Source organism: Neoarius graeffei, chromosome 7 (genome assembly GCF_027579695.1).
Source record: "Neoarius graeffei isolate fNeoGra1 chromosome 7, fNeoGra1.pri, whole genome shotgun sequence".
NCBI lineage: Eukaryota > Metazoa > Chordata > Actinopteri > Siluriformes > Ariidae > Neoarius > Neoarius graeffei.
Genome location: NC_083575.1, coordinates 47,382,154 through 47,402,462, shown reverse-complemented (window position 1 = coordinate 47,402,462; position 20,309 = coordinate 47,382,154). Strand labels below are relative to the sequence as shown.

The window sequence follows — 20,309 nt, the reverse complement described above, 5'->3', positions numbered from 1 at the left end:
AGGACCTGAGGCGAGCAGTTCATGTGAGGAAACCCACCAACATCCCAGAGTTGAAGCTGTTCTGTACGGAGGAACGGGCTAAAATTCCTCCAAGCCGGTGTGCAGGACTGATCAACAGTTACCGGAAACGTTTAGTTGCAGTTATTGCTGCACAAGGGGGTCACACCAGATACTGAAAGCAGAGGTTCACATACTTTTGCCCCTCACAGATATGTAATATTGGATCATTTTCCTCAATAAATAAATGACCAAGTATAATATTTTTGTCTCATTTGTTTAACTGGGTTCTCTTTATCTACTTTTCAGACTTGTGTGAAAATCTGATGATGTTTTAGGTCATATTTATGCAGAAATATAGAAAATTCGAAAGGGTTCGCAAACTTTCAAGCACCACTGTAGTTGCCAGCAGGGTATATTGTGCTCTCCGAGCACTCTTGTTTAACTGTGTCACAGCACCACTAGTGGCTGTCCAAAAAAAACCGCGTGCGCGCGCGCACACTGAATATGATGTGAGGCTGTGGGTTAACTGTAATGAGCCCAGTGCTGTAGGTTCATGCAACCAGTCCACAACAGGTATGTCACATGAATCCACAGTGTGACATGCCTCTCTAGTTTTGCGCTCCAAAGAGCTGATATATTGTAGCCCATTTTGATGACTTTTCTGTAATACGTTACCAGCAGGCATGTTATGGACTCGGTTGCAGGTCTAATGAACACGAATGAAGAGGATTATTTACTCTACCGTTGTTGTTTTTTTCTGCTGAACTGTTTGGAGGAGGAACTGAAAGTTGCTAACCTGAGTACACACCGTCTAATCAAAGTACAAATTACTATGCTTTTGGATTGAACAGAATGGTTACAGCTTTTCTCTGTATCATGTTTGTTATTCAAATGAAACACAGTTCAGAATGGCAAAAGTTATATATAACGATATACTTGTTCTTCCCCCCCCAATCTGTCCCTCTGAGTTACATGTCGGTCCTGGGATCGAGATGCTGGCCTCTTCTGCCCCTCGGACCTGCTTGATCCATCATGGTGCCCTGTGTCTGGTCGGAGTTTTATCGCATCACTCCTGTGAAGGACGGCCCCATGAGGATAGTTGAGGGTTATACCTGGAGGATGCTCTTGACTCTTACAGTAACGCTTTTATGGCTGAGGACTACAGTTGTCTTGCTAACTTTAGGACTGCAGTTATCATGAATCAGTTTTGCACTCAAGTTTCCATCAATGAAGAGTTATAACATCAACGAAACTGTCCTCATGTTAAAACTGTTAATATTATAGTCAGGCTGTCTGTTGTTGCCCAAATGAGGATGGGTTCCCTTTTGAGTCTGGTTCCTCTCGAGGTTTCTTCCTCATGTCGTCTGAGGGAGTTTTTCCTTGCCACCGTCGCCACAGGCTTGCTCATTGGGGATAGATTAGGGATAAAATTAGCTCATGTTTTAAGTCGTTCAAATTCTGTAAAGCTGATTTGCGACAATGTTTATTGTTAAAAGCGCTACACAAATAAACTTGACTTGACTTGTGATGTATATTATTCACTGTAAATATTTACCCCCAAATATTTACCAGCAGCCACCAATGGCGCTGAGAATGCAAAATGTGATGCCAAATCACAAACATATTCTGGTAATTTGAAGCACAGTAAACTTACAGTCACAAGGTGGACAAATGATTAATCCATTTTAATCCATTAGCTAGCCCATCAGGCAAGTGCTGCCACTGCATGTTCCTCGCTGAACATTGAGGAGCTATTAATATAATTTGCAGGGTTAGGGTGAAACTCAGAAAGGAAATTAAAAAAACAAAACAAAACGCAAGGACATACTTTAATAGCTGCAGGCTTATTTATTGTTGATAACTATTAGTTTGAGGAGTTTTCTCATTTGTATTAAATTCTCCTTTGTATTAAATTCTCATTATCCTTTGTATTAAACTTGACAGGCAATTTGTTAATAACCTGATTTCCAATTTGTGTAAACTTCATTTTTAACAGTTAGAGGCACTAAAATGTGGCCGTTTGCCGAGAGGTATATTTATTTAGTTTTATGATGTGCAAGTTTTTACGCAGGCATGAGGATTGAGCGCTACACTGTCTTCACTCGCTATTTATTGCAAATTTGGCTGTAACGTTGACAGAGTGAGGATTAGCAGGATGGCCTGGCTCAGTGGTATAGTTATGATGGAAATGCTGCTGGGGTTTCACGGGACCCATTTTGTCAGTGTTCCATCTACAACACTGCCTTCTATCATATTTTCTTTGATCATACAGGCTTATGTGGGGATTACTGAGATATTTGTAATCTAATGGAATTAAGACATAAGATAGTGTTTTCCACCTGAAGCTTGTTTGTGAAGCTTGTTCTGCACTCGTAAAGGAGCTAAACTTTTGTGACAGTGTATTTGTAATGTGACGACAGCGTTTTCAGTGTTGTCTGTGTGGTTTCACGTGTGACGAAAAGGTGGTGTGATTTAGAATGCCTGGTGTGGTGCAAACTGTCTAGTGGACAAATCACTTGCCCAGACTTCTGGAATAAGCAGATTATGCATCCAGGTTTGTTAGGTAGGTTCTGGTCAAAGTTTTTTTTTTTTTAATCTTGTCAAACATTTATTTATTCTTCTTCAGTATCCTTGACAAGGTTGCCATGAATCTGGAGCCTATAGCAGTATCACTAGGGATATATCCTGGATGGAACACCAGTCCATCACATTCACATAAACATTCTCAAAGTAGAGTATCTGAACTATCTGCCTCCTACCCAGAGGAAACCCTTGCAGGCTCAGGGAGAACATATGAAACTCCACACCCATAGGAACTCTGTGTGCTCATGTATGTGGAAGAAGGTCGATAACACTTTCCTCCGAGTGTATGACACAGCATGAGCAGCAGTTCGGAATGACACAGTTGGCTAGCTTAAAGCGTTTTTGAGAAGTTTTCACCCTTCCCTGGTGGTAGTTGCCATATGATAGGGGAGAGCCGGCTGGTGGGTGGGAACTGGTAGGCGACCAGATTGGGGAGAAAAAAAGGGGGGGGGAGCATCTAGTCTGCACCAGTAGTGCAGTTATCTGTGTTTTTAAACACAATCTGTCAAGCAAAGCTGAAGACGCTAGTCAACTCAAATGAGACACTTTTATGTCTGATGCAAGTAGAGAATAACACAGCAAATAGCTGAAATGCTACATGAAGACTTTCTACATCAGAGGCATTATCTGGCTAGGATAAGGACTAAGAATATAATAATAATAATAATGTTAGATTTCTGTGGCACCTTTCCGTATCCCAGGGTTGAAAAAGACGAGGGGGAAAAAGACTAAGCAGAAGAAGAGGAGCAGAAATGTTCATGGAAGAGATAAGTCTTCAATTGAGATTTGAAAGTAGAGAAAGAAGAGCAGTGATGGAGAGATTGAGGAAGAGAATTCCAGAGTTTGGGGGCAATGGCACTGAAGGACCTGCCCCTCATAGTTGTCCTTTCCCTGGCAATTTGAGTTCATTTTCTCAGTTACAGCCCTATGCACTTTGGTAGATTGTATTAGAAGAATAATAAGTGGTCGTCTTTATTTGTCACATGTACACTTAAATACAGTGAAATTCCTCCTCTGCATTTAACCCATCTGAAGCACTGAACACACAAGTGAACAATGAGCACACACACATACCCAGTGCAGTGGGCAGCTATGCTACACATACATGTCAACCTATACGAAATGTCCGTATTTTATACGGATTTGATTCAATAAACGTAGTATACGGGCGTATAAATAAAGTTATACGGATTCTTTAAAAAAAACTTCAATATTTATTTAGAGCTATAATCAATTCCCATGATGATAAACGTACTGTACAGCACAGACCGCCAGTAAAGAGTCTTATGAAATCACGCGTTATCTTGTGGTAGCGAGACTTCGTTCCACTTTTGATCATGCGCACACCGCATTGCGAGAATCCCGCCAACCATGAAGTCATAGACATATAAACATAGACGCCGCCTTCTGCGTAGAATCATACGTCATCCTCGCCGCCATATTGGATGTGGCAAAGTGGAGATTCTTCAACCGTCTCTGGTATAGCGTCTAGACAGTAGCCGAGAATAAAGATGCCTCATTCATGTGCTGCGTTTAACTGTACCAACTGGTTTACCGTCCAAATGAGATCACATGGGATTACCTTTCACAGGTGAGACTGGAAAAAATACTTTGTATTCATTCTGAAGGTTTATTGTTATTAATATTGAATAAAAAGTAACTGAGATATATCATTGTTAATTATCATTCAAATTTAGGTAAATTATTTTAATTTGCATCTTATACGGATTTTATAAGGGAAATACGGATTTTGGAGGTTGGTTATACAGGTTTGATTGACCAAAGGTTGACATGTATGGCTACAGCGCCCAGGGAGCAGTTGGGGGTTAGGTGCCTCGCTCAAGGGCACTTCAGCCATGATACAAAGGGAGAGGAAGGTGATGTTCGTTCACTCAACTCCCCTCACATTTTTCCTGCCAGTCCCAGGAATCAAACCAGCGACCCTTTGGGCCCAAGGCTGCTTCTCTAACTTTCAGGCCATGGCTGCCCCTTTAATGTGCTGACCTGGTTGATAAAATTGTTTTAGCTGTTGTTTTTTAGCCACTAGTTCATTATGTTTACGGACAACCAAAACACATCATGATGGAGAGCGTGTTGGGGATTTTACTTGTCTGGTAGGGTAGCTAATAAATGTCTGATTCGTCCACCTCCTCGTAATGTTTGTTTGAAGCAAAACTAATAGTGATTGTGTTCTCTGGACACCAGTTTTATAACATGTACAGGCAGTAAGCTCAGTGTACACTACCGTTCAAAAGTTTGGGGTCACTTTGAAATGTCCTTATTTTTGAAAGAAAAGCACTGTTCTTTTCAATGAAGATCACTTTAAACTAATCAGAAATCCACTCTATACATTGCTAATGTGGTAAATGACTATTCTAGCTGCAAATGTGTGTGTTTTTGGTGCAATATCTCCATAGGTGTATAGAGGCCCATTTCCAGCAACTATCACTCCAGTGTTCTAATTAGGGATCGGCTGATATGTTTTTTTCAGGGCCGATACCGATTATTATGGAATTGGGATGCCGATAACCGATATGTGCAACCGATAAATGTAAACATTATAATTCACATGAAATTAAACATAGCACACACTGACACAGACCTTCATATCCATGAAATGTATGTTTAATTGTAAAATTGAACATGAAATTTTGTGCAGGGAGATGCCAGCAGCATTTGTACAATAAAGTCAAACATTAGTTAGAATAAAATGAGAAATAAAATAATAATAAAATATTCACCAATAAAAAAATAAATCACTCCCTACTATATTACAGCTCACCATTTTCAGTGGAAAATAAATGAAAATACACTCTGGATTCTTTTACACTAAGAACTAAGTAAGACTTACCAACTTCAAGTAGTTTTTAAATAACAAATCAAGTGTAGGGAGCTGCCTGCAGCATTTTTTAAAAAGTAAAATCAAACATAAAGTAGGCTATCACTCCCTATTATGTAACAACTTAACAAGTAACCATCTACATTCTAATGCTTTTAATGCCCAAGCCTAATATTCCCAATTTAGGAGGATTATATTGTAGTGAAGGAAGCATTACATGTAGTTTCAGCGAGACTAGTTGGTTGTAGGCTAATTCAAGTGCTTCCTTCCGTAAGCTAAGTTTGCCTGGCTACACAGATGCAAATGGACAATTTTAACGAGTAGTAGATGAAGAATGTAAACATATAATGATGTTGTGCTTTTGCAGCTTGTGTGTTTGTGACTTATTGCGGCAAAAGCAGTGTGTCCTTACCTTGAAGTGGGATCTGCTTCTGCCCAAGTGCCCATACGGCTGCCTTGAAACAGTTCACAGCGTTTAGCTACGCATGTTGATTGGCTGTATCCCTTGTGCCGCTTCTGCCCGAGTGCCCGTACGGCCGCCTTGAAACAGTTCACAGCGTTTAGCTACGCGTGTCGATTGGCTATATCTCTTGTGCCAAACAAATCAGATGTTGTGGTGGGCGGGACCGTGTTCTTGAACTCGGAGGCGAGTGCAGGAAAGGACGTGCAGTGACAGTCGCGTTAGGAACGAAATGGCTGCAAAAAGGCATGTTATCGGCATATCGGTAGAAATTATGGCCGATACCGATAACCCTAAAAATGCAGAATATCAGCCCGATATATCGGCCAGGCCGATTATCGGTCGACCCCTAGTTCTAATGGTACAATGTGTTTGCTCATTGCCTCAGAAGGCTAATGGATGATTAGAAAACCCTTGTACAATCATGTTAGCACAGCTGAAAACAGTTGAGCTCTTTAGAGAAGCTATAAAACTGACCTTCCTTTGAGCAGATTGAGTTTCTGGAGCATCACATTTGTGGGGTCGATTAAATGCTCAAAATGGCCAGAAAAATGTCTCAACTATATTTTCTATTCATTTTACAACTTATGGTGGTAAATAAAAGTGTGACTTTTCATGGAAAACACAGAATTGTCTGGGTGACCCCAAACTTTTGAACGGTAGTGTATATCATATCTGGGTGTAGATTAGTTGAGCTAACATTCAATATCTTCCCAAATCAGTGCTACACTTCCTGCTAAGAGGCTAATTAGCAGCCAGTGTCCAGAAGGTGACATTTTCCATGGAGTCAGATGGTGAATTATTCACCAGTCTAAACAACAAACACCAAATACTGTTCATTGTGTAGTCTAGTGGCATAGAATGAGTGAAAGCTTTGTTTTGTCTGGATATTTGTGACGTCACATACAGGTGTATACTAATACAGATACTGTGCCTGTACAGATAGTAGGAGTTGTGTATCATTTTGTAATTAGTATTTGCCCCATTCAGTCAAAATCAAAGTATTAAAATAAGGGCTACAGTGCATCAGCTGGCACATTTTAGAAACTCTTCAAGCTCATGAGCTTATAAATAGCTATGCCTATAAAGAGCTTAAATGCTTGACCTTGAAATATCTGGAATGAATTTAACTATCCATTCAAACCAACTCAATCCAGTCAGTGGGCAGTGCTTTAAATCTTTGAGACGCAGAGCTTCTGAATGTTCAGGTGAGGTTGTGATTCTGCTTTTCTGATTGACGTCATTGGGACTGAAGCGCACCAGGCAGGAGGCGCAGGTTCCTGCAGGGACTCTCCCTTGGTGTTTAACGTAAGTGAACCCTGCAATCACATCCCTCAGCTACCTCTTTTTACAGAGCTGGCTTTGTACACACGCCGAGTGTTGTGTTTACTCTTTTCGAAAATGATCTTAGATTTGTATTTAATCAGAGGTTGATCAGTTTATATGTTCCTTTGTTTACTTAGAAATGGAAAGTGTAAACTCTTTAGCCTGGTGTAGGGCTGGAGCATTCGCTCTGTTTTCAGGTCTCTGATACAAGTTACACAATTTAGAATAACTGGGAAATACAAAAAGCTAAAATTCTGCTGTGCTATCGGGTTCTCCAGAAACACAGGGACTTGGTTTAGTATCGTGTCACTGTAGAAATAAGAAAAGCCAAACGCTAGTTGATTGTGCACACCATGCATGAAGGAAGAAAGCTGTAATTGTGCCTCGTCATGCTCCTCCTTTCCCAACGGACACCTGAGTTTGTAGCTTTGGCTCTGTTTTTCTTGGTGATATTGTTACCTGAAAATCAGGCTAATAGAAAGCTGTTGTTCAGCAATTTCTGCAGTGATGTTTGGGAATAAAAACTCATAATTAGAGTTGGTAATCGTATATAGTTGACATGCAGTATATACAAGGATAAACAAATCTGAAGTTCATTAGCTAAGTAGATGCTCCAGTGTGCTGCCCAGGTCCATATCGGTCACCATAAAAAATATATGACTAGGCTAAAAAGTGGTATCTACATGACTACAAACTAAGAGAAATGAATGTGTATATGCTTATTGACTTATTTTAGCAACTTTTCCAATGTCGCCCGTGTTTCAGCCATACTGGACTTTATTCTGGCTCTTTTAACGATGCGTATATAACACTAACCCCCCCAATCTATCCTATTAGCAGAAAGGAATGTTTCCTTGTGTTTTTGTTTACGTTGGCAGGTGTCTTTGCTTCTGTGTGTACAGATACTGTACATGTGCACGTGTGTGTGTGTGGAATAGATCTGAGGGGCTGATCAGGTCACGACTGTGCAGCGCAGAGCCACTTGAAAGCTCAGACAGCCTGTTAACACCTTGTCCCATGATGCAACCCGAAACGGCACAATACATGACTGCCGTAATGCTACGCTAGAAAAAAACACCTCGGTTGCTTCTCCGTTTAATAGGTCACATGCGCAAGCTGTACAAAACCATGGCTCTGTAGGCCAGACACACGCGTAAGCTGGTTTAATGCGTTTCTCCAAAATAATGACTTGTATTCTGTTTGGTTCTATACAGCATTGGACTGGAAATGAAGTGACAACTGTTACATTTGCATGCTGTGGGCTGCAGACATAATCTACTCAAGTTGTAAATATGACAGTTTGTTTAGTGTATTTCATTCTCCTAAATTGTTTGGATTCGAATGTAGATTGCATAGAATGCATATGCACATTAACCTCAGAGGCACTGTTTCATTTTAAAGTCTACTTTGAGAATCAATCACTGTTTCCAGATGAATAACTGGCTCATTTTAAAGACAGTCTAATCATCTCAGCTCATCTGTGCTCAAATCTCACTTCTCAGTTGTCCATTAACTTTGGCTCAGGCTCTTTTTTTTCTCTTCATTTTCTCGTAGTTGACGGAGGCGTGTGTGTGTGTGTGTGTGAGAGAGAGAGAGAGAGTATACATTTTTGCATGTCAAAGATACTAGTCTATACACTACCGTTCAAAAGTTTGGGGTCACTTTGAAATGTCCTTATTTTTGAAAGAAAAGCACTGTTCTTTTCAATGAAGATCACTTTAAACTAATCAGAAATCCACTCTATACATTGCTAATGTGGTAAATGACTATTCTAGCTAAATTCTACTAAATGTCTGGTTTTTGGTGCAATATCTCCATAGGTGTATAGGGGCCCATTTCCAGCAACTCTCACTCCAGTGTTCTTTTTTTTTTACATTTTTTTTGGGCTTTTTTCACCTTTATTGGATAGGACAGTGTAGAGACAGGAAACGAGCGGGAGAGAGAGAGACGGGGAGGGATCGGGAAATGACCTCGGGCCGGAATCGAACCCGGGTCCCCGGATTTATGGTATGGCGCCTTATCCACCTGAGCCACGACGCCCCCTACTCCAGTGTTCTAATGGTACAATGTGTTTGCTCATTGCCTCAGAAGGCTAATGGATGATTAGAAAACCCTTGTACAGTCATGTTAGCACAGCTGAAAACAGTTGAGCTCTTTAGAGAAGCTATAAAACTGACCTTCCTTTGAGCAGATTGAGTTTCTGGAGCATCACATTCGTGGGGTCGATTAAATGCTCAAAATGGCCAGAAAAATGTCTCGACTATATTTTCTATTCATTTTACAACTTATGGTGGTAAATAAAAGTGTGACTTTTCATGGAAAACACAAAATTTGTCTGGGTGACCCCAAACTTTTGAACGGTAGTGTACATTTCTGTTCTTATTTCAGTGTCTTAGTTGTTTTCAAACCTGTTGTTGGGATGAAGGATAAAAATAAATGCAAAGTAGAAAGTTTCGTAAGAGAAAGCTCAATCTGCCCTCTAAAGTAATCTAAACACGGGCCCTGAAACGGGCTCAAATGAAGCACTCTGTTTAATATCTTTATCACAGGATGTGCAGGTTCTATTTTGTCTTTTTCCACAGGCTGTTACTCAGATAAAGAAGCTCATTAAAAATGCAGTGAGGAGTTTCTCACTAGATAATGCAGGATATCAATAAAAAAAAAAAAACTAACACACTATCATGTATAATGAATGTTGCAGTTCTGCTCTCTACTGTGTACTAGTACAGCCAGCCTAAATCAGCAACATGAGGTATGGAAAGAAGGCAGGTTGTATGTGGAACACTGCTGAAGGGTGTTTATTCAGAAGAGGGAACTGAAACATTTCCAGTAATAATACTTGAACCAGGGAAATGATGGTCATGACAGCTGGACTTACTGTAGCTGCAGCGACACACATTATTTCTGTTATGATCCTGTTTGCTAGCTTCAGGAAATTCTGTTAATGTATTATTCTAAATGATATCCATGACCTCTCTCTCGCTCTCCAATTTGCCCACTTAACTGCCTAATATACGTAGATGGAATATTCTGTACTCCCCTATTTTCAAGAATTCCGAAGAATCCTCCTTCACAGACTGACATCATCAAACAGTGTGTAGTTCAAGTGACCGTATTCCCTCATTACTTTGATATGGCTGCTCAAATCACTTGACCTTGTTCGGAGAACCAACCCAAAGCCAAGGGTTGAAATAGAAGCTTGAAAGTTTCAGTATGTCCACAGAGGGCTCCAGGATTGCCACCTCCTGTTGAACAGTCTCCTATCACTGATCTGACATGCTGTCAGCTGAGGTGCCCAGTTTCAAGTCTTAAATGTTTGAGGCGTCCACAGAGCAAGTAGAGAGGCTTTTTGGGCTTTGGCAATCAGAGCTGGAGCTCCTTCCATCTCACCTTCAGCCAAACTATCAGGACCCTTTCCACTGGACGAAACTTAAGCTTGACCAGTGAGAGATCTTGCCCAGTCACAAGTTTTAGATAAGAAACTAACCAGTATCTATACCTGCAGTCTCCTTTGATGCACGTTAAAGGGGACATCCTGTGTGCTGTCATGTGAATTGAGTATTTGAAGGGTTGTAAAATCCAGCTGTACATAAGCATGTCATCAAGAATGTCAAATCCACCTATACATAAGAATATCGTGTTTCATTGAACTGGGGCTGGCAGAAAATCTATGACCAAACCACAACTTGCTTTGGTTTTACATATTTATTCATGCAGTACTCAATAGCTTTGCTGACTCAAATGCTTTATACGTGCAGTACTCAAGCTTCCGCATCTGTTCATCTCATCTCATTATCTGTAGCCGCTTTATCCTGTTCTACAGGGTCGCAGGCAAGCTGGAGCCTATCCCAGCTGACTACGGGCGAAAGGCGGGGTACACCCTGGACAAGTCGCCAGGTCATCACAGGGCTGACACATAGACACAGACAACCATTCACACTCACATTCACACCTACGGTCAATTTAGAGTCACCAGTTAACCTAACCTGCATGTCTTTGGACTGTGGGGGAAACCGGAGCACCCGGAGGAAACCCACGCGGACACGGGGAGAACATGCAAACTCCGCACAGAAAGGCCCTCGCCGGCCACGGGGCTCAAACCCAGACCTTCTTGCTGTGAGGCGACAGCGCTAACCACTACACCACCATGCCGCCCTCCGCATCTGTTCCTTCGAATTAATTTCTTTAGAAAGAAATTGTTACTTCTATATGCAATAGTGACCTATAATGTCAGTAAAGCATGACGATACCTTACACATAATGTCATTATTTTCAAATTATTTTTCCTACTATGAAGAATCCCCATGTTGACTTCATTCTTTGAAGTGTGTTTTAGAGTTGAACGAAGAACAGCAGTGAAACCTTGACATATCTACAGCCTGTTTTCTTTCTCTGCTCTTCAGGGGCTTCAGATTCTTTCTGCTCTTAATCAGTTACTCAAGGAAATTCTCCAATTTCTCTGCCTGCGGCTTAAGTTGAAAAAGTCAGCGGATTCCTCAGTCATATTGATGCAGCGCTGATAACGCTTAGCATATTAACAGCCTTCAGTGTAGGTGTCCAGCATCAGGTTTCTGCAAGGTGCAGTAACAGATAAAACATTAGGCAAGCTGATAGTGATGGTGTGTGTTTGTGTGCTATGCTCCATAGCATAGCAGCCATTTGATAGTAGTAGTTTCTATTTCATCTGATCAGGGGATGGTGCCCATCTCACATGGCGCAACTGAAACAAGATTAAATGATTTGACCCCTAAAGCTCTGAGCTGCACCTTCTCCTCCCCTGCGCTGGGCCACTTTCTCCAGCCAGTGGCCAGACATATGATGGATGAAAGTGCTGCTTATCAGAGCTGCCTAACTCCTGGAACCCTACTCTCATCATCATAATCTCTCCCTCGCATGCATGAGGTGTTCCCGATTGCACATGCTGTGTGTATGTTTGTCAAAGTTAAAAGTCGAGTCAGTATTGAAAAAGCCCCAAGGCAGAAGGAAACATGATTGAGCCCTAATTCCACCTGGTCACTTGGAATTACAGTGGTGCTTGAAAGTTTGTGAACCCTTTAGAATTTTCTATATTTCTGCATAAATATGACCGAAAACATCATCAGATTTTCACACAAGTCCTAAAAGTAGATAAAGAGAACCCAGTTAAACAAATGAGACAAAAATATTATACTTGGTCATTTATTTATTGAGGAAAATGATCCAATATTAAATATCTGTGAGTGGCAAAAGTATGTGAACCTCTGCTTTCAGTATCTGGTGTGACCCCCTTGTGCAGCAATAACTGCAACTAAACGTTTCCGGTAACTGTTGATCAGTCCTGCACACCGGCTTGGAGGGATTTTAGCCCATTCCTCTGTACAGAACATCTTCAACTCTGGGATGTTGGTGGGTTTCCTCACATGAACTGCTCACTTCAGGTCCTTCCACAACATTTCGATTGGATTAAGGTCAGGACTTTGACTTGGCCATTCCAAAACATTAACTTTATTCTTCTTTAACCATTCTTTGGTAGAACGACTTGTGTGCTTAGGGTCGTTGTCTCACTGCATGACCCACCTTCTCTTGAGATTCAGTTCATGGACAGATGTCCTGACATTTTCTTTTAGAATTCGCTGGTATAATTCAGAATTCATTGTTGCATCAATGATGGCAAGCCATCCTGGCCCAGATGCAGCAAAACAGCCCCAAACCATGATACTACCACCACCATGTTTCACAGATGGGATAAGGTTCTTATGCTGGAATGCAGTGTGTTTCTTTCTCCAAACATAACGTTTCTCATTGAAACCAGAAAGTTCTATTTCGGTCTCATGCATCCACAAAACATTTTTCCAATAGCCTTCTGGCTTGTCCACGTGATCTTTAGCAAACTGCAGATGAGCAGCAATGTTCTTTTTGGAGAGCAGTGGCTTTCTCCTTGCAACCCTCCCATGCACACCATTGTTGTTCAGTGTTTTCCTGATAGTGGGCTCATGAACATTAGCCAATGTGAGAGAGGCCTTCAGTTGCTTAGAAGTTACCCTGGGGTCCTTTGTGACCTCACCGACTATTACACGCCTTGCTCTTGGAGTGATCTTTGTTGGTTGACCACTCCTGGGGAGGGTAACAATGGTCTTGAATTTCCTCCATTTGTACACAATCTGTCTGACTGTGGATTGGTGGAGTCCAAACGCTTTAGAGATGGTTTTGTAACCTTTTTTAGCCTGATGAGCATCAGCAATGCTTTTTCTGAGGTCCTCAGAAATCTCCTGTTTGTGCCATGATACACTTCCACAAATCAGACTTTGATAGATCCCTGTTCTTTAAATAAAACAGGGTGCCCACTCACACCTGATTGTCATCCCACTGATTGAAAACACCTGACTCTAATTTCGCCTTCAAATTAACTGCTAATCCTAGAGGTTCGCATACTTTTGCCACTCACATGTAACATTGGATCATTTTCCTCAATAAATACTAGTGCATCTCAAAAAATTAGAATATTGTGAAAAAGTTCAATATTTTCCATCAGTTATTTAAGAAAGTGAAAATGGTATATATTATAGACTCATGACACATAAACTAAAATGTTTCAAGCATTTTTCTATTTTAATTTTAATCAGTATGGCATACAGTACAAAAACATAAAAAAAAAAATCTCAAAATATTAGAATATTTCATTTCGAGTTTGAGTAAAACAGTATGAACACAGTGTATCTCTCAGTCTAGTTCGGTACACACAACCACAATCATGGGGAAGACTGCTGACTTGACTGTTGTCCAGAAGATGATCACTGATGCTCTCCACAAGGAGGGTAAGCCACAAAAGGTCATTGCTGAAAAGGGTGGCTGGAAAAGGTGCACAAGCAACAGGGATGGCCGCAGTCTTGAGAGGATTGTCAAGAAAAGTTGATTCAAGAACTTGGGAGAGCTTCACAAGGAGTGGACTGAGGCTGGTATCAGTGTATCAAGACCCATCACGAACAGACATCTTCAAGAAAGCGGATACAACTTTCGCATTCCTAATATCAAGCTACTCCTGAGCCAGAGACAATGTCAGAAGTGTCTTATCTGGGCTAAGGAGAGAAAGAAATGGCCTGTTGCTCAGTGGTCCAAAGTCCTCTTTTCAGATGAAAGTACATTTTGCATTTAATTTGGAAATCACGGTTCTAGAGTCTGGAGGAAGAGTGGAGAGGCACAGAATCCAAGGTGTTTGAAGCCCAGTGTGAAGTTTCCACAGTCTGTGATGATTTGGGGTGCCATGTCATCTGCTGGTGTTGGTCCACTGTATTTTATCAAGTCCAAAGTCAACACAGCCATCTACCAGGAGATTTTAGAGCACTTCATGCTTCCATTTGCTGATGAGCTTTTTGGAGATGCTGATTTCCTTTTCCAGCAGGACTTAGCACCTACCCACAGTGCCAAAACTACAACTAAATGGTTTGCTGACCATGATATTACTGTGTTTGATTGGCCAGCCAACTTGCCTGACCTGAACCCCATAGAGAATCTGTGGGGTATTGTCAAGAGGAAGATGAGAAACACCCGACCCAAAAATACAGATACGCTGAAGGCCACTATCAAAGCAACCTGGGCTTCAGTAACACCTCAGCAGTGCCACAGACTGATCACCTCCATGCCACACCGCATTGATACAGTAATTCATGGTAAAGGAGCCCCAACCAAGTATTGAGTGTATAAATGAATATACTTTTCAGAAGTTGGACATTTCTGTATTGTAAATCCTTTTTTTGATTGATCTTAGGGAATATTCTAATAATTTGAGATACTGGATTTCTGATTTTCATGAGCTATAAGCCATAATCATCAAAATTAAAACAAAAAAGGCTTTAAATATTTCACTTTACATGTAACGAATATAGAATATATGAAAGTTTGCCTTTTTGAATTAAATTATGAAAAAAAGGAACTTTTTCATGGTATTCTAATTTTTTGAGATGCACTAGTAAATGACCAAGTATAATATTTTTCATCTCATTTGCTTAACTGGGTTCTCTTTATCTACTTTTAGGACTTGTGTGAAAATCTGATGTTGTTTTAGATCATATTTATGCAGAAATATAGAAAATTCTAAAGGGTTCACAAACTTTCAAGCACCCCTGTAAATGTAGCCAACACACACTTTGCTTGTTTTATGTTTCACACCTGATGGTTTCATATTTCTGTGATCCTAGTCAAATGTCTTTCATTTCTTGTGTCTTTAAAAAAAATTACTGTAACTTAAACAGTATTAGTTAGGACTCATATTACACATATAATGTGTGCATGTTTCTTTCTATAAACTGTACATCCTGGTGATCATTCACCCTTTTGCACCATTTGATGCTTACAGTATTTTGCAGCAGACAGGTTAATTATGATTCATCAGCATCTCATTTCGCGGAAGGCTGATATGAGAGATTTATTGGTGAATATGTTCTGGTTTTAACTAATATATTATCTCCACTAATGTAATATTATCAACTCTGTTATAAAGTCCTTTATGCCTGCTGATATCAAGTATTCTTCTGTCTCTCCAGGTGGTCTTAGTCTTTGCTCTCAGTATTGGAGCCCTTGGAATATACTTCATAGACTCGTCTGAGTGAGTATTACACTTTTTTTTTTTTTAGCTTCCTTGGCATCTCTTTGGGATTGCATTGCCTACAATTGCCAGCATCTAATACATTTTATACTGTACAACAGATGGGCATTATTAATTAAATTCTTATTTTAAACCAAATTCTAGTTTAGTTTCCCTGAGGAGAGGGCCCATGTTCTGGTACTTGTTTACGAGCCAGCATGCAGATTTCCTTTGGTAAAATATTCAGGTACATCTCCTCTTTCATGAAAAGGTCTTATGACTCATGAAATGAATATTTTCCCCATGTGCCGTTAGAGCTATGCTAATGGAGAATTCACTGGCTTATTGTGCCAGCACAGGTGGGCTCATACATCCGTACCAGGAGGCTATTTTCACATATAGGTAATGATGCATTTTAATGATCCCTCAATTATGTGTTATGCAAAATGTACTATTAAAGAATTCCTGATCTTTGTTCTGGTCCCATTGCAAAATAAATCCAACCTCAGGTAACATGATTATTTTGTCAATGGAAGCCAAGTGAGTCAGTTTCCATAGTTACATTGGGCGGAAAATCCCTGGTGCCCTCCTCCCATCCCTCATGATCCTTAGAGACGAGCACACTCTTCCTTTGCCCAGCTGTTGCCCAGGCAACCAGGTAGCACTGCATGCAAATGGAACTCATATTTCCTTATGATCTGTGCCTGCTGTCATCCTGCCTTTGGGAAGCAATGACTCTGCCAATTCAGGCTCCATACCACAACCTGGATTATCGAACACTTGCATAGGCATCAAGAGATGCCAAGGGAGCTGGAATAATAGTACTAACTTTCTGACTAGTGACATCGGCCTTCGTTTACTCAATGAACATACGACAGAAAACTGGGCTTCTGGTCAATTCCATGCAAAGCTCGGCATTTATGAATGTGGACGTAAGCGGCGGTTACAATCAAGTCTCATGTTGGGTCTCATCTCGTTTATGCAAGTTTTGTATCAGTGCAGATGTGCAGTGCAGCATAATACAGTAAATCTGGCTGAGCGTAGAACTGTTATTTAGACCATATATTCTGACTGTCATCTATCTATCTATCTATCTACACTACCGTTCAAAAGTTTGGGGTCACCCAGACAATTTTGTGTTTTAAATGAAAAGTCACACTTTTATTTACCACCATAAGTTGTAAAATGAATAGAAAATATAGTCAAGACATTTTTCTGGCCATTTTGAGCATTTAATCGACCCCACAAATGTGATGCTCCAGAAACTCAATCTGCTCAAAGGAAGGTCAGTTTTATAGCTTCTCTAAAGAGCTCAACTGTTTTCAGCTGTGCTAACATGATTGTACAAGGGTTTTCTAATCATCCATTAGCCTTCTGAGGCAATGAGCAAACACATTGTACCATTAGAACACTGGAGTGAGAGTTGCTGGAAATGGGCCTCTATACACCTATGGAGATATTGCACCAAAAACCAGACATTTGCAGCTAGAATAGTCATTTACCACATTAGCAATGTATAGAGTGGATTTCTGATTAGTTTAAAGTGATCTTCATTGAAAAGAACAGTGCTTTTCTTTCAAAAATAAGGACATTTCAAAGTGACCCCAAACTTTTGAACGGTAGTCTGTCTGTCTGTCTGTCTGTCTGTCTATATGTAACCATATATTCATCACTTAAAAATATGTAGTGTATGTCAAAATATTATATTTTGTAAAGGCCTACATCAACTGTGTCATATATCCCTAACATAGGCTAAATAGATATTTTCAAATTGTTTGCAATTAACTGGTTTAACAGGGATTTTTTTGGCCTAAGATTAATTTCTTTCATTTTGTCTACTGGTGACACAATTGCAAATAAAATTAAGCAATTAAAAGCAATGGGTAGGCTAACTGATTTGCAATGTGGTAGGTTAGATACTTATTCTGTCATCTATTTAAACAAGAGCTTTTCCAGTCACCAGATCTTGGCAAATGGCACGTCTGGTTCTGTTAGAAAACTTCTCAATGTCCGTAAGATGCAACAGGGTTTTTCAAGAATGCAGGGGGTTTTTTTGTAGAGAGTGACAAGTGGCTGTTAAGTTGCTTTCGTCTCCCGGTGCATCCAGAGTGGTGGTGTGTCAGTACAGGGGGCGGAGGGCACGTGCTCTTTCTCTCACATGGCTCGTGGTTTCCCGGTTCTGTGGACCTCCAGGCAGGATCATCTCACCGAAGGCTAAACACCACTGGTGCCTGGCTCTGATTGATCTGAAACATTGTTAAAATAAGAAAATAAACTGCAAGTGGAAAGTTTGAGATCTGACCACTTTTTCTTCACCTGCCTGAGAAGATGTACAGTATGATATAAGCTATTATATTTTTTTCGCGGTCCAAATCCTGCGCTCTGATTGGCTGGCGAGCGGATCCGTATCCTACGGTACGGACCCCAGTTACGGACCTCTGGCGACTCGCTCGTTCACAACAAAAAACATAGTAGCATTTTTGTCAACATTTATCTTTTTTTTAATAAGATTTATTTATAAGATTATCAAAAATCTTATAAATTTTTGTCAGCATTTCTCAGGAGAATAGCATTAATTTTACAGCATGGAGAGCGATAACGACAGTGTTCACAGCGAAAGCGAGTTTTACTACCCTGAGGAAGAAGAAATAAAATAAAACATTTCAGGAGAAAGCTAAAAACCTGTAATTTGCTAACATCGAGCAAAAACATGGCTGAATCCTGAATGACTCCTATTTGTATAAATAGGGGACTACATAGGTGGCAAAATGTAGTTTTTTTTTTTCCTGCCATGGAAGTGCACTTGTATAGCGAGGAGGAAGCAATTTGCATTACAGCCGTGAATGAGGATTCAAAATGGCGGCTTGGCTCGTTTTCCCTTTCGGGCGCTCTCGTTTTCTGTTAGAATTTGATAAAGAAAAAAATAAATATATAATTTCTCAGGAGAATAGCATTAATTTTACAGCACGGATAGCGATAACGACAGTGTTCACAGCGAAAGCGAGTTTTACTACCCTGAGGAAGACAAAATAAAAGAAAACATTTCAGGAGAAAACTAAAAACCTCTAACTTGCTAACAGTTTGATCTCATTAGTTAATGAGGCCCATTTTGGAGCATGTTATCCTAATACCTAATATTACGTTTGGTAAAAACTTTAAACCAGTACAATCTCCTCTTCAAAGTTTCACCAAATGGCTTTATTTATGCAATATAAAGGTCATAATACTGTATAACTTTGGTCGAGCAAAAACATGGCTGAATCCTGAATGACTCCTATTTGTATAAATAGGGGACGACATAGGCGGCAAAATGTAGTTTCTTTCCTGCCATGGAAGTGCACTTGTATACCGAGGAGGAAGCAATTTGCATTACAGCCGTGAATGAGGATTCAAAATGGCGGCTCGGCTCGGTTTTCCCTTTCGGGCGCTCTCGTTTTCTGTTAGAATTTGGTAAAGAAAAAAATAAATATATTATTTACCAGCTTAAGGTCGGTCCGTATGGTGAAATACCGTGACCTCGGCCTCGAATACTGACTTCGGCCCGGAGGGCCTCGCTCAGTACTTTCAAGGCCTCGGTCACGGTATTTCACCATACGGACCTCCCAGCTGCTAAATATATATATAGTATATAGTATATACAGGTATGTTATACATATCATGGGTGTATTTAAATATTCAAACATCAGCTGGAGTTTAACTGTCAGCGGTAATGCTGTAGACCACAGCAGTGATTTTTATACTGCATTTTTCTGACTTCCTATGATGTTACTTTTCAGGTTGCCAAATTGAAATATTTATTTCAGTTGGACTTGAGACCTTAGAGCTTCAATTTCTAGGACAAAGAAGTTTCTCTTCTTGCCCACATTACACCTCTCCGAGTCTATGGGCATGGCCTCTAAACCGAGAATATTTAAGGGCTTGATTATTATTATGGTGGTTTTCAGCTGCCAGATTGATAAATGAGGGCCATTGTGTCCGTGTGCATGGCAAATAGCTAATCTTGTCCAACATCTGCATATGCTGAAACTTACCTTACTAAACCAGGTGGTTTGAAACCAGGCCCGTTTCAAGCTATTTGGGGGCCCTAGGCAAAGGGGGATCTGGGGCCCATAATTATCCCCCCCCCGACGAAAGGCCTTATGGCCGCCTACCCACTGAAGACTTAATAAACATCACACATATTGTAATCATTCTTACGATTTTTACTTAATAAATGAACTCTTTACATTATTATAAATAATTATCAAACCCAATTAAACACAAGAATAGACAAAATATACACACACATATATAACTACCATTAACGTAAGCTAGCTACCAAATTTGCTTGTCGACCCGCTTGGTATTAATGTGTGTGTACATTCTCACTTACCAGTGTCTTGTTTGTTTCTGTCTTCCTCTTCCCTTTTCTTCTTTCTCTTCTGGCTCCCTGAGGGGTAATTTCGCTTCATATTTGATTTTGGTTTTTTTTGCCGCGGAGCTCTGCAACCACTTGACTGGACGGAGATGAGCATTGAGGGGTTGACAACAAACTGTCATTG

At 40.4% G+C, this 20,309-nt stretch overlaps 1 protein-coding gene across 5 annotated transcripts in view; it reads left to right on the top strand.

Moving 5' to 3' along the window:
• kcnma1a (potassium large conductance calcium-activated channel, subfamily M, alpha member 1a) overlaps positions 1–20,309 on the top strand; it is a 372,710-nt gene that overhangs the window by 208,080 nt on the left and 144,321 nt on the right. For all 5 annotated transcript variants that reach the window (XM_060925806.1, XM_060925802.1, XM_060925803.1 and 2 more), the window contains exon 3: positions 15,728–15,789. In XM_060925806.1, the coding sequence (XP_060781789.1) occupies positions 15,728–15,789 (62 nt within the window). The remainder of the gene's footprint in view (positions 1–15,727; positions 15,790–20,309) is intronic.